This window comes from Heliangelus exortis, chromosome 3 (assembly GCF_036169615.1).
Source record: "Heliangelus exortis chromosome 3, bHelExo1.hap1, whole genome shotgun sequence".
Taxonomy (NCBI): Eukaryota; Metazoa; Chordata; class Aves; order Apodiformes; family Trochilidae; genus Heliangelus; species Heliangelus exortis.
The window spans coordinates 96,022,554-96,038,305 of NC_092424.1; the positions used below are offsets into that span (position 1 = coordinate 96,022,554).

General features: G+C 35.6%; 1 protein-coding gene across 9 annotated transcripts in view; it reads right to left on the reverse strand.

The window, feature by feature from the left end:
• The window catches only part of PXDN (peroxidasin), a 104,050-nt gene that overhangs the window by 30,062 nt on the left and 58,236 nt on the right, over positions 1-15,752 (reverse strand). For 7 of the 9 annotated variants that reach the window (XR_011725404.1, XR_011725403.1, XR_011725402.1 and 4 more), the window contains 4 exons: positions 10,454-11,957; positions 9,503-9,637; positions 8,260-8,468; positions 346-466 (listed from right to left, as the gene is read on the reverse strand). Coding sequence is in view for 4 of the 9 variants with exons in the window: in XM_071741827.1 (XP_071597928.1) it covers positions 346-466; positions 8,260-8,468; positions 9,503-9,637; positions 10,454-11,957 (1,969 nt within the window). In the remaining 5 variants the exon portion in view is untranslated. Of the gene's footprint in view, positions 1-345; positions 467-4,954; positions 5,105-8,259; positions 8,469-9,502; positions 9,638-10,453; positions 11,958-15,752 lie in introns of those variants that run through there. The other 2 variants (XM_071741828.1, XR_011725406.1) reach the window with 2 other exon arrangements.

The following is a 15,752-nucleotide window of genomic DNA, read 5'->3' on the forward strand; positions in this document are numbered from 1 at the left end:
CTGGGAGTGCTGACGAGGCAAGGAAGCAATTTAGTTACTGCAGGAACAGTAGGAATGGGGGATGCTGATTGCCCCAAGTTATTTTTCGTTACTGAATTTTTTTCACGACAAGCACAGGAAGAACAAAATCACTGTGTTGTGTCACTCACAAATGGTGTTACACAAAGTTGAGCTTGAAAAAAAAAAAGGGCTTTTCTGTTAGCATTTATGCAGAAGTGTAAGAATAGAATACATTCATCATAAACTTGAAAAAGCAGACACTGGAAGAAAAGTATTATTCACTTACAAAGAAATTATCAGTTTCATTCCATTTTGAAAATAAACCCCCCAAAAAAGAAATCTTACCTTCCTGCTTTGGATATTTTCATGTTCTTCAAGGGCTTATCCTCCTGAAAGCTGTAATCAAGTGAACGTCTTCCCCGAAAGTGATATGAAAATGCATTAAACTGTCCTCTAGTTCTACAGTCTGAAATTAGACAAGATATGATACGTTAGAAACTAAAGTATAATTCAACAGTTCTAATATTATTATGGTTTTACAATGTCTTTTGAATTGGCAAAGGTAAATCTGATCCTTCTGGAATCAGTTTGATGATAGATGAATATGTGTCCCAGCAATACAACATTTAACCCCTTTGGATGCAGAGAATTTGATTATTCACCGATCATCTTTTAGGTATGAAACAGAAGAATAAAGATTATTTTCAAGAATAAATCAGTTTTACTTTAACTATTCTTCTCAGTTCTGAAATTTCCATTCTCATGGCTTTCAGTACTTTTCTGGTTTTGGAATGGAGTAGTTACACATAGATGTAAATAGTGACAGAAAAAACAGCCTGGTGCTTCCTCAACTATTAAAGGCATTAGTATTTTTTATTTTTGGCATCTGAATTAAACCTTGGAGAATGCTTTACTGGTTGACCAGCCCTATTTCCAAATTTGAGTGATTTGAAGGTATCACCAGTCACTTAAGACACCGAGACATTTCCCACTGCACAGTGAAACCTCAAGCCTGAGCATAATCATGATAGAAATCTTGTTCTAACATCCTCAAAGGATGTCTTCACAGGATGAAGTATGTCTTTCCCTCAGTACACACTATTTAGCCTTCCAAAGACAGTATTTGGAATGAGTCCCATTTTATATAAGGAAAGGAAAACAAAACAAAAATTGAGCAGCACTTTGGACAGGAGGCAGAGAGAAAATAGAACTTTTTCTCATTTCTGTTCACAGAAGCTTTAAAACAAAAAGTTGAAATTGGCCAAGCTGCAGCAGGAACCAATAGCATGTTCAGCAGTTAGAAGCAAAGAATCTACTAAGAAAACAGAAAGGAAAGATGAAATACAGAATCCCATGGACGTATACCAGCTGAGTCTGGTATTAGCAAAAAGAGCCATGAAGGAAACTGAAGAGGAGAAGAAGCGATTTCCCCCAATTTTTCTCTTAACATGTACCAGAACAAATCTATTTAATAATATATTCCTCTGGAATTTAGAAGTAGATAGATCCAATACCTAAGGTCTTAGCACAAACCATTGCAGAATTTTCTATTAAATAAAAGACCCTAAAAATACAGTTAAACTGAACAACTTGAGAAATATATATAAAGTTGCTCTGTGATTATACAAAAATAAGGATCTTGGACTACTTTTAATTGTATTGGACTTTTACTTAAATTATTGCAATTTACCTGTTAGGAAAAAGTTAATCTGTGAATGGCTTTACATCAATTTAGATAGAGGAAAACAAAAGACTGACCAGACCAAAAATAACAAAAGTACTGACTGATTTTCAGTTCAAAATCAATACCTACACATCATTCTTGAACCCTACCCATCCTTTCCTCCTCTTTTCTCACAGCTTGTCCCATTCTTAAGCCGATTTATTACCTTTCTCCTATAACAACAGCATCACCAAAAATCTAGATTATATTTACTGTCAACATGTTGTTCATTCTTCTTTTGTGTTCTACTGTTCCTCACACAATCTTCCTGCTGCACACTCAGAAATTAAGCTCTTTCAGATAGGAACAGACTGCTATGTCTGCAAGATGATTGGCATGAAGGCATTTTTGATCACTCTTAGACATTTCTGTATTTAGTATGGTCAGAAAATGGGTCACAATCTGAAGGGCCACTGGAGAAAGAACAAGTTCTGCTCAGAAAAATTTTTTTCTAAAAGCTTAAAGTTGCTTAAAGTTTTCCTGAATATCACAGAAATTCTAGAGTCTTATGGAAGCAATTTGTGAAAAGTTTCTGCTGTCCTTTATTTAATTATTGCTTAGGTCATCTCACATGATATAGATTTCTTTTTGTTTTGTTTTTTTTTGTTTTGTTTTGTTTTGTTACAATAATACAATGGTCCTTTTTGGTTTTGGTGGTTTGGTGGTTTTTTTGTTTGATTTTTTTTATTTTTAGGCTGATTTATAGAAACAAAGGTCTAAAATCCCTGGTAAATATGAGAATCATATATTCAGTGGCAGCTTTGAGTACACAGACCTGATATTTCTGTATTATTTAAAGATTCAAATATATCACCTTAGCAAATGAACTACTTTTGTTCATTCTTGGTTTCAAGTGTCTCAAAGCAATCTAAGAATGTTTCTGACTGACAATGTTTTCTTGCAGAAACCAGATACTGTTACACTGCAAGTGTCAAGAAAATCTATTTGGGTATGGAAGACATTATCACATCTTCAGAAAATCCCTTTTTTTTCCCTCAAGGTTTTGAAAATCTACCTACAAGGCAAATTGCCTACAAAAAAAAAACCCTGACATTTGTAAGTATAGAGGTCTCTCAATTCCCACTGAAACACCTCTCAAAATCTAGGTTAAGGAGAATTAATCTAAGAGCAGGTTAAAAAAAAAAAACAACCAAACTTGAGAAACTAAGGGACTGTGTAGAAAAGTACATACATAATGTAACTATGGTTTCTATTTCGTAATACTTCAGTTCTCTGAGATTTATTGTAGTGAATTACAGTGGAGCCATGGGAGCAAAAAAAGGGAGATGAAACACTGAAAATGTCTGAAATGTCAAAATGTTTTTATGAGTAGATGTTTTCACAAAGCAGCTACTCAAAGATTACACAATATAGGAAAAGACTTTCCATTCCAAATGAAGCCCTAACTCAAAATAAATAATTTTGTTGTTGCTTAATAGGTCACATCCCTCCCCATGACACTGCACCTCTTAATTTCTTCTGTTGAGTAAGATTTTTCCAAAAATAATAAATTAAATAGCAACAAAAAAATGTAATACCTTGATCTAAAATCTGCCAGTAATCCACTGTTTGTTTATACAAATCCACTTTGTATAAACATTATTTAAACATCTGGACAAAAATGATGGTATAGGAGGTAGAAAATAGTGACGACTCAGACTGTAACCTCCCCACTGACACACCAGGGAATTCTAATGTGAAAGACGTTCTCTGTATTTGACCTCAAAGCTCACTGATGTTACCAAAACCAGAAAGCTCAGACATAATTTGGAAGAAATCCAGATAACTTCTAGAACATGACTACATAAATTTTTAAGATATGGATAATGATAGCCTAAAGTAATTCAAAAACATGTCTTCATGATCTGAATAGGTTTTGGATGGCCTGCAGGAAGATAAAGGAAAACCATGAGGTTGACACCAAATCAAATCCAACCACACCAGCCAAAAAATTTAACAGATCTAGTTAGGAAGATTTTCAGGTAAAATCCATGCATCTTTAGGAATATAATTATCAATGATCAGTGAAAAAATATATATTCAGACAGACTGAAAATCCACAGATATTTGGAAATTTGAAAAAGAATGTTGCTAAGAACTGACTTATTAATTAGATTGTGAAGGTATCAGTGTCTAAGAAAGGCAGTAACCACAGAACCACAGAATCATGAAGACTGGGAAAGAGCTCTAGGATCGCCAAGTCCAACCATGAACTCAGTGCCACCATGCACACTAAACCATGTGCTAGAGAATCCTCCAGCTGCCTAATTTTGCAGAAATCACCAAGGCACATTCAATAGGATGCCTTCCCACGTTTCCTTTACAGTCAGTGGAAATTGGCATAGAAAGACACCACAAGATGTTGTCTTCTCAAGGCATCTCTTTCTCTCCTGCCTGCAGCAGGACTTGAGCAGGCTGGGAACTGAGACTTGAGGACTCATTCAGGAGTCTGGGTCTAAACACAGTGAATGACAGACTGTTGCTTCCCTGTCACTTTTGACTAGAGATGGCAAATGAGACCCCTGGCAGAAAAGATGAAGCAATATCAAAGATTTAGACTCTTTATTTATGTTTATCAATTACAACTGTATTTTACTGATCTGGAAGGGGTAAAATATTTCTGTTTTGGATAAAATAAAAATACTGATACTTTTAATAAAATGTGTAATCTTACAGAAATGCTAGACTATATGAAATGTACTTCTATTGCAAGAAAAAGTCATGAAGTCCTTAAATTTACAGATCATGGAACTTTATTTTATTAGCTTGGCAGAGTCTGAATAGTCACTAAGCTCACAGACACTGTCTTTAAATGTAAATATAAACATAAAAAGTTACATTTGAATGTAGAAAACTAAAATAAACATGACATGCTAGAAGCTAATGTTCAGGCATAAACTGTATCATTTTGGTATTTTGGAAAGCACTTTGTAAGCCATTTCCATTGTCACAAAAGATCTTGAATTTTCACACTGAGACAGCATGTTAAAATATTAGTCTTCAACAGCATTTAGTGCTTATCCCAGTGTTGCTTAGTATTTTCACTGACGATGAAAGGGCATAATTCAAAGCTCATAATAAAATGTAGTAGATGCACTAGGACTGCATCTCCTAGTGAATAAGTACAATTGTTAAAACAATAGATGATGTCTTTCTAGAAGCATTTCTAGAAGCTTAAATCAAAGAGATTAAAGCAGTCAGTACAGAAGTAATACATGCCATGTTGGTCTCGTCTTAAAATGCAGGAGTTAATAAATACATGTCCACCCTGCTGGAAGACCATGTGTAAATGCACTCAGGTTAACAGTGAGTCTTCACTCTTCTGCCGAAATTCAGTGGAATTTAAACATGTTTAATCATAATTTGTATAAAGCTGTTGTCCTGAATTAAACAAGAAAAGAAAAATATCTGATACTGGAGGTACATTGGTTGCTAACTGGGAATCAGATAAGAAAAATCAGCTTGAATCAGTTTATGTTCATGCAGACAACTTGCATCTTGTCTGAATCACTTCTTCCATAGACATAAAGCAAAAAGCCTACAAATTTTTTCATTTCAACTTAACAAAAAAACCAAGTGTGAAGCTTCTAAACACTCATAGGGGAAAATATTTCCTATTTATATATTTGGAGTAAAACCATTATTCCATTTGAGCCAATATGTCTTTGTACCTAATTTCTAGTAATTTTTTTAAACATAATTCGACTCACAAAAATATCTAGCATAACCATAGCAGTAAGGTAAGGAAGAGAGGTTTTGGGCTCAGAACTCAGATACATGGAAGCACGCACTGAGTACTAAAACTATTTTTTAATTATTTTTTTTTTTCCACTAGAGCCTGAAAAAAACACCAAAGTCTCTTGTGTGGAAAATTTGAACTTGGTTGCTTTTTCTCTCAAGTGAAAACCTGCAGTAAATCTGTAGCAATTACTTATCTCTAACAAAAGAAAGAAAGGTAGAAAATAAAATAAACAAGAAGAAAAAAATGTGTACCTCAGTGCACTGTTGTATGTTCAATTAACTGAAATCTAAAGATAATCTGGTATTGCTATTATAAAAAGGAATAATGCTCTGCTTTATAAAAAATAAATTCCTCAAGAAATCTAAGAAGTACCTTTTTGCAACTAAGACATTTTTCTGTTCTTCATATGGAAAAGTAAACTTAACTTAGGAAAATTTTAATTATAAAATAATCAGAAAGCTTTGAAATGTGGAGAAATATTTTGGGTTTTTTTTCTTTTAATAACAAATTCAAAGAAAAAAAAACCCACAATGTATTAACTTAAAGGAAATGCAGCTCCTGAATGTGCTGTGTATGGCCTCCTCCACTGCAGCAGAGTAGTTGTGAGTCCCTACTGTCATAGTATGAAATTCTTTTTTTAGTTTAATTGCTTAAACCTGGATTTCCACAGAAAATGTCACACCTACTCATCCGTGCAAGAAAGCAGTTCAAGCCATGCGTACTTCATTCCTTCTTCATTGACCTCTGCACAGACTTCAAAGGAGTTCAGAAGAAGGGAATACATATAGGAAATTTTTAAAAGAACATTAGTTATTTACCCTTTCTTTTTCTTGGCAATTGTCTAATCGTATTGCATCCAGTAGTAACCTGGCTGTAACATTCTTGAATGAAAATACAAGCTAGGCTGTTGAATGGCTGCATACTCTAAAGACTTTCCAAAGATAACATCTGCTCTAGAAGGCTCAATGATAACATAATATTTAGAGAATCAACACATAATTTCTCAGAGCAGCTTTACAATATTTCCAAATCGATATAATGAATGTATTTGTGAGACTGTCAAGCTTCATGAACCGTGGCAAAGTGAAATTTCCCTCAACTAATAGAATATGATTTATTTGCTTATCGTAAAGCAGTGATAATTGATTTCCTGTCAATGCTTCTGGCATATGTAAGGGCTATTTTGAAGAGATTCTGGAAGACTTTATAGTAAAATTACAATGTGTCAACCATACCTAGAGTTTTATGAGCTATTATAATCTATTTGGGAATTACAAACCCGGCAACTATTGTTTTAAAATCTTAAAAAAACCAGTAAAAATTAGAATTATACCAGAAAGAAATTATATCTGGGGGAAGTTGTTCAAGATCTCATTGAAAACTGAAGCATTTATTACTCCTTGTCTCATAAAGGTAACTGATGTTTTCAACCAAATTTTCCAAGGGGGAATTTTCTTCAACAGTGGTCTATTACTTAAAGAGATGTTTACTGGACAAGAGAATACAGCAGTCAGTTTAAAAGCTAAACTGTGCAACATCTTTGAATAGTGCATTTTATCTATTTTTTTCAGTTCTAATGATACCTGAGGATGTTCTCATCATAAGGTCACACTAGTTAGAATCCTTCCTCAGTATTTACTCTCTCTGTACCAGCTTGATGGGATATGTCCTCCATCACTTTACCCTTTAAATACTGATTTAGATTCTGAGCTATATCATTAAAGGACTCTGTCATTTGGGGCAATGCTATCTCACCATTTACATGAGAACCAGTGGAAGAGTCTGTCAGAATCACAATCCACCACTTCTTTATTCATACATATCTTTTGACAGAATATTGAACAGCATACTTAACAGTAGTAAACTCAAGAGAAACAGCAGTTGAAAAGATGATGAAGTGAGATCTAGATACATTTCACCAGGAACTTTGCAATATCCTGGTATTGAAAGAGACACTCATAACATAATTGTAGGATTATAAAATTGCAAGACTTTAATGATTATAAGCTGATGATCTAATAAGAGGACTTTTTTTCAGTAAGCAATTTGTTTGATAGTATTTCCTAGATAATCAGGGCTCCACAGAGAAGTTCCCAAAACTCTTGAATATGGTTTTTCAACCAATGCATACCATTTGAGTTTTATCAAAAGAAAAGGATAACACTGTCAAGGAGACCTCAATAAAGAGGGGCCAATGTACTCTGAATTATTTTGTTGTTGATGCTACCGGAAATCCACCCATTCTGTAAATACACATGATTCAGAAGATTCTCTTGGGAAAGGTTCTTCTTATTATGTTTCAGATGTGGTGAAACCTGATGTGACAATAGCTAAAAAGAGGCCATGCAAAAAAAATCTGTATCTGAGATGGAAGACAACATACAGGCTACCATGCAACATGGGATTCGCAGTGTTCTGTGCTTCCCTGAGTTATGTAAACCTTATTTCTGAAGGAAAAAAAAAAAAAAAGTTTATTTCTGAAGAAAAAAAATTACCCCACTGCTCTAACTTTTGAAGGAGGTGTCAATGATCAAGAAAGAGTATTTTTCCATGAAAGGAAGAAAACAGGAAAAGAGTGATCTTGGCCACGCAATGCTCAAATCTATGCTATGTTCAGAATGTGCCTATTTAATATATAATGGAATGATCATTCACGTAAAGGTGGTTGTGCTCTAGATTTGAGTTTGTAACACCTTAACAAAAACTGAAAAATGGGCAAATATCTTCTAATATAAGATGAACAGACACTAAATTAAGTGCACATTAATATGCCCAAATCTACCTCCATACAGACCTTCACAGCAATCTTGCCACATCCTGAGGTCCAGTTTAGGAATGTCTTCACAGCTACTATATCCATGTGGGAATTCTGCTACCTTAAAGACATCATGTTGCACCCTGGTTATGTTGTCACCATTGTCACACAAAACTCTGGCAAGAGATGTCTGCTTGATCTGAGTGAGCTGAGCAGGTGTGAACACACCTGGGTTCTCATACCATAACCTGTAATCTCACAGAAAAAACAAGTTTGATAGTGAAAAACAAACAAACCAAAACAAAACATGCTGTTTTTCAGAGGTGTTGCAATACTGTATTCAGAATGAAATTAATTATTCCATAAATCCTGATCTCATCTTTACACTGTATCCAACAGTTTCACAACTTAATTTTTCAGCATATTTTATGCAAGAAATTTTTTTTTACAAAACCTTACAAAAAGACGTGTTATTTACCATAGATACAAAAAAAGCCTTTATACTTAGTTATTCTATAACTACATAAAGCAAATAACATTTGATAAAGTATCTAATTTCCTAATTCTTCCTGTTTCCTTTTCGCTAGGATGAGAAACACTAGTGTCAGTCTTTCTACTCTCATTTAATGCAAAAACAGGGTTCTAGGTCACACATCATGCTAAAATGAGGGAAATGCTGATCTTCAGCTTCTGAACAAGTGAGCTGAAAGTATGCAAAGGAGATCTCACTGCTGTAATAAAAGCTTTCAGGTACTGAAAAACAGCTCATAATGTGCATAAAAAGTAATTTAAAAACAATTATAAAATTGTGCTCTTTGGGATAACTTGTCTGCTTTTAACACTTTTGGTACAGACTGCTGACATTGAAATACCTATAATGCTTATGTGTGCAGAGTGATAATTTTCCAACCTATGCGTAAGTAACAGAGATGGTGAAAGTGTCCCTACCACAACTCCTTTGCTAATAAAATTTTAAAAAAATGAAAAGAGATGAATAACATTTACTTTTCAGAAAGGTAAGTGACTTGAATAACCAGTAAAAGGAAACTCAGCATATGTTGGCTGCTGTTCTTTTCAGAGATGAAGTATGACATATTCCCCATAAAAAGTAACAGGTTTAAAAAATAAATTATCATAGCTACTTACAATGTTTTAAACCTGTATTCTTCATCTGTTCAATTATATATTGAAATCATAAATGAAAATATAATGCAGTGTGATTTAGAAACAAGACCATGAGGCTCATATTAAGCAACTTTAATTTAAAATTATTTTAATGTACCTGTCTCCATCCCGAATACGCCTAAACTGTGTGCTTAGCAGACACATCAATGTTGGCCCCAGTCGGCTCCCTGGAATTAAGTCTTCTACCATTAGAGCGGGAAATAGATCTATGTTCAGTGGGGAACCATACAACCTACAAACAGAAAACACAAATATTTAATATAAAATATTTTACATTAACAAAAGAAGCAGCAAGTTGTAAAACTAAGGGTAAGAGCTATGAACAATTCACAGTAAAAATGACAGTGACAATGGTACATCTTTTGTGAACAACCTGTGGGTGTACATGCAAGAAATCCTGCAATGCAGGTTTCATATATGAGTAACATCACAGTGGTCTGAAGGTCTACCCCACAATTTTCTTTCTCTTAGTAACTTTTTCCTGATTTCTTGGAACAGTTTCTTTTTTAAACAGCTTTTGTGCCTGTCTACACACTTTTTCTTTTACCATAACTGAAATTAATAGCTTGATTTTGTGTAGATAAGCTAGGGGTAGCAGGTAACTGGAGACTTATTTTCAAATACCAGTGCTCTAAAGAAGAACAAATTACTGGTAGCGAAGGGCATCCATATGAAAATACAGTGAATGAAATTCCTGTTTATTTTAGTGTGTGGGTTGGATCGAACTGAACATGTAAATACTTCCATGAGACTGGTGCTAAGTATGACCTTACACTGAAATAACATTGACACTTAACAGCATTTATAACACCAGACATTTAAAACTGATAATTTCACAAACACATACTGTATATATTCACTTATTGTTCATAGAAATGTAAAAGTAGAGAAATCATCTGCACGTGGGAATTTTCTGCATCTATTTTCTGGTACAGAAAGAAGTTCTTAAAAAACCCCAAAACCTTTACTGCTTCTAGATAAGACATTTAGCAAATAATTTTGCATGCACATTTAGATGATTTATTGGTTTTCTTCACCTCAGGCTCACCTGCTAAGTTTCTCCCTGATTTCAGGATTCTTAATTTCATTTTTCAGATCTTCAAAAGTCTGAGCTGAAGAAAGATTACAGTAAACTCTAAAATCATGGTAGGGAGGAATTCCATGATCTCTGCCTCTCTGAATATTCATAGCTGCCAGATCTAAAGCCACAGTACGTGCCATGGAGAAGAGTCTTTCTGTTAATTCTGTATTGAGTAATTGTGATGGGACACGCATCTTACCAGCAACACCAAACAATCCCCTTAGAAGTGGATCAATGCCTCCTTCATTTACAATCCGAAATGGAGAGAAGAATGCCTTATGAAGAGGTAGATGGCCTTGTGGAATAGGTTCAAAGTTTTCATCCAGTCGATACAGAAAAGCATTAATGAGTGTGTGACCAAACCTAAAAGCGGCAGTTGCAAACTCATTAGTTATTCCAGAATTAACACTAGGATCATAACCCTTATATTCTCCAAGCATCTTCATGCCTACCTCTCCAAAGATCTTAGGTAGCCAGTGGCTAAAAGTTATGTGTTGCATTTCTGCACCAACAATTTTGCGTGTTTCGTGATATATTGTGTCACCATCCCAGTGTGGATTGAGTTTCAGTAGCTCTGTGGCAATTCTGTTGTGTTCTCTGAACCACAAGGTGTGGATACTGGTAAGACCCAGCTGTTCATTAGAACGCTGATCACCGGCTAAAAAGCAGGGAATTGGGCTCTCATTTTCATCTCTCATACATTCTGTTGGTGGCCCAGTAGCAAATGGAAGAAGGGGCTTGCCAGATCTCTGTACGATGCCCTGTCTCAAAAGACCCCTTTGACTCGCCAAGTCTCTGATTTCTAGTGCTTCATGGTCTGAACTGCCATACACATTGGATGCATCTATGTATGAAGTCAGCTGGTTGATCTGTTCTCGTGGGTACACAGAATTCATCAGGAGGGACGTCATCCCGCTGCCACAAACCGGGCTGGAGCGTACGAAAAACATGCAGCGGGCACCATTCCGAACTCTGGGATCGTTTGGCGGTATCATGATCGAAAAGCACGGGGGATCATTGGTACAAACCGAGCTGCAATGCTGACCATCTGAAAACCTGGCCTCACTTAGGGCAGCCACGGTGAGGTCCAGGTCATGGTCAAGAAACTGACCCCACTGCATGAGCATGTGAGTGTACTGGTCATCTGGAGTTATTGTTTCTGTTCCGATCAGAGTAGTGGAAACCAAGCGAGGCATTGGGAGCGCGTAGCCATTAGAGAGCCTCCTGGGTTCAATGCCCCGAGGCAAATTAAATCCATTTTCGTAGACTGACTTCAACAGACGTTCGAAGGCTGTCAGAGAAGCACCCCACATGGGATGCTGAAGGTTGTTGCATGTTCCATCGTGTGTCCTGTACTTCTGGTGGAAGCACATATCTGAGCAGTTGTTCACTCGTCGGTGAGCTGTGCAGCCTGAGAGATTTGCTATCAGATTCAGGTACTGTGGGGATACAAGGTCGTTATAATGATAACCTGAAATCAAAAGAGAGACAGAGAGAAAATCAAAAATTTCATAAACTCATGGACCCCACAGATCACAAATTTATTCGAAATGTAATTTAACTATACTTCATTTTCCACCAGATTAACTGTAGGTAATGTTGAAAAAGAACAACAATAATCAAATATGTATATTGGAGTTTTAGGTCATTTAAGCAACAACCATTACTAGTCCAGGAGTAAAGTTTTCAAAAATTGTGAAGTTTGTCAATTCAAGTACAACTTTTACAAAACATTTACAAAAGAAGCTCATTTCTTATTTGTACATTTCAGACAGAAGAGATATTTTCAGAAATAAAAACCTCGTAATTCGAAAAATGGGAAACTTTTTCCCATGTCAGTAAAAGCATTTAAAAAACTGTCAGTAACATTTACAAAGATTTCAAGGCTGTATATTTTGCGACTTGAAAATTCACTGAATGCTACTATTTTGTTTTGCTTTATTACAGTGAAACTTTAAGAATTTTAAGAAAAAAATTCTACAAAAACCATAAAAAAAATAACCACAAAAAAAATAACCACTGTTGATACAGCTAAACAGAAGGGTGATCTGTAGGACATATGGTGTGGAATAATTCACATTCACGTTACCCAGGACTAATTTCTCAAGAACATTGGGTTTTGTGCAACACTATGCAATCCACACCATTCACCTCTGGGGCTACAGCACATCACTTTCCTGCATTTTTTTCTCAGTTAAGAGAAAAATAATATATACAAAATATATACTGTTAATTCATTAGAATAATGCTTTTATAACTTCAAACTAAGGCTACAGGTTGCTGATTTCTGCTGGGGTATGATGGCATGTGCAAGGACTGAAGACTGTAACAAGGCCCCCTAGTAAAGTGTTGAGTGACTGCAAATTGCAGAATACTCAGTCTGCCTTCTAGATGTCATTCTAAAAGGGATTTAAGAAATATTTGGACTTCATTTCAGGAAAAAAAAAAGCCATTAATTTGGGCTACACCTACATTAGGCACTTGTGTAGAGCAACAGAAATGTGTCTGCAGAGGGAAATTTTTGATGTTGAGAATGACATCCTTATTATATCTGTTGTGCAAGAGGAAAATGTTTACTTCAGAAAAACTTTACTTTGTTCTCCTGGACTAAATGTGGCCCTGTACCATATTTTTCACTTGATTTGAAAAGTATCCACATTGCCCAAGACCATACCACAACTCACACCAAAGCACCGTAAGTGGGTACCACTGGGAGATTCATTATGAATGAGTCTTGCTGATCCAAACATAGGCACAGCTTGAGACATGAATGGTTATCCAGTGTGGATGAGTGAGGTTCCAGGAACGAGTCCTGGAAGCGGAGTATTTGGCACTGTAGATGTGCTTTTAGTTAACCAGGAGCCATCATACACAGCCATGGCTCTTGATCTGGGAAACTTGCAGTTGGGAGTGAAATCAAACAAGCAGAATGAAGGCCGAAGGAAAAAATGAGTGTGAGTATATTAGTACTCTGTTCCCACAGGCTTGTGGCATTCCCATCATGGTGGCAATTGCTTGAGAACATTAATTAAGTGTGGTTTTGCAAGAGGTTGTTCCAGGCTAATTGCACACAGTAGGGAAATGTTCCTTTTAGTTCTGAGCCCCGTCCTTACGTGCCTGCAAAGACACTGACCTTCATCTACCTTCTGCACATAAATGTGTGCTAGACACCTTGGCATTTTCCCAGTTTCTACAATGCAGGGAAATGTCAAACAAACCACCTACATCAATCTTCATCTTTGCCTTGAAAGGGACTGGATTGCTCATAGCTGCTCAGCTGGGACAGGACCTGTATTTGGTCAGGGGGATTTACGTTTTCTCAGCCTTGGGCTACACAAACTCCACATGGTTTATAAGTCAAAGCAAAGACACTAGAGACCTATTGCTTAGAGTAGGCAAAACTAGCCTGGTCTTGTAGACATACATAAATTATTTTATAAAATACTACAGACTAGGGAAAAACAAACCATGGAAGAAAACCAGTAAGTTCTCTTTGAGGGTATAATTGATAAAATTTTATAACATGCTGGCTACCAGGGCAGTTTAATTCTAAAACTACACACAGAAAATATATTGTCTTTATAATAGCATTCCTTTTAAAACTATTTTCATTTATCACGGAGTTATTTCCATATGATCATTACTCATGCAGTCTTTACATAAATATTTGTCTGCTGTGGTTTTCCTGGTTAACAGCATCATTTCAGAAACCACCTTGTGAGCAAAACTCAACCATGAATGTTTTGGGTAGCATGATCTTTGTTACCAATTTAAAATAAAAGATTTATCTTTTAGAAGCTCAGGTGGGATTCATTGTCTCATTTATGAATTTGATGTGTTGGCTTTCTGAGCAGACTGAAGGCTGCCATAAATGCCAGTCTCAGAATCTTAATTATCCCTTGCACTGTAGGTACTAACTCTGTCTCTGCTTTCTAAATGGCCAGGGCTTTGAGCATTTCCACTGGTTAGAAGAGCTAGTTCAATTCATGTAATTTTCCTTGTTTTCCTTTTTTTTTTTTTTTTTTTTTTTTTTTTGCTTCCCCCCAAACTGCACTAAGATGTTCTATGGAGCCACAGAAATACTGATTAGAAGGGATCCTTTACCCAGACCAAGCTCCTGCTTATAACAAGGCTGTGTCCAGCACTGGATCAGCTCAGCTGTACCCCTGTCTAGTGGGGTACCAAGACTCCTCAGCCCTTCTGGATAAGCTTTTCCAGTTCTGCACTGGCCTCCTGGTTAGAAACTGTTTCTCAGATCCAATCTGAACCTCACAAATAGCAATTTGTGGACATTCTCCTTGTTATATAGTCTGGCACTGAAAAGGAGAATTTGGCTCCATAGTGTCTCCTTGGGATATTCCAAGATTGTACATTTTAAATAGTTTCATAATGGGAAATTGTTGAGTTATTCAACTGTTCCCAGTCCTAAGTGCTAAATAACGCTTTTTAACAGGGCTCTGCATTTTGAAAGAAAACCAAATAAGGACAAATATCAGTATTAAAATTATTTAAATGAAAACAGATTTATTTTTATTATTCAGTTTTCCCTAAAAGCCAGGTTTCTATGGATCCTGTAGGACTGAGAAGCAAGCTTGATTTGTGAACAGAATTTCCTGTATCAAATACAATTGTGTGATTTTGTTTTCATTAATTTGCATTTTTATGCTTTAATGCCAATTTTTTTTTTTTTTGTAAACTTGAGGTGATTGAATTTCACTACTATAAATCCCAGTGAAAAGTAGTCAATTCTAACACATCAGATATCATATATTCCTAGTATGATATATATGTTTGCATATGCATCTAATTAGAGAACTGAATTAAATAAGGTTGCTCTCATGAAACACAAACCTTCAAAGATTTTTCAATATGTCTTTAAACTGAAATATTCATTACAAATTATTTACTTGTCTCTAATAATGAGTAGTAATCTTTTATTAGCAAATGCTACACTTCTTCACAAAGCTTGCAGTGTGTCTTACAAATACTTCCCTAGTTCATGGCCAGAGCTAAAGTTTTTGCAAGCTGCAATAAATACTCAATTATAAACATCAAAAAAGAATATAATGAGTAAGAATATATCCTCTAGACTTTCACTGTATCTTTTGGCTATATCAAGTCTCAAAAGATCTAAAACTCCATCATTATTTCCAAATGCTTGTCCTATATCCCAATCCTATCCATACACATAAATACATAAGTTACACATGCTCCAGTTGGACTAGATGAATTTGAATTTAGAGCTCAACAAATAAAATGTAGAAAC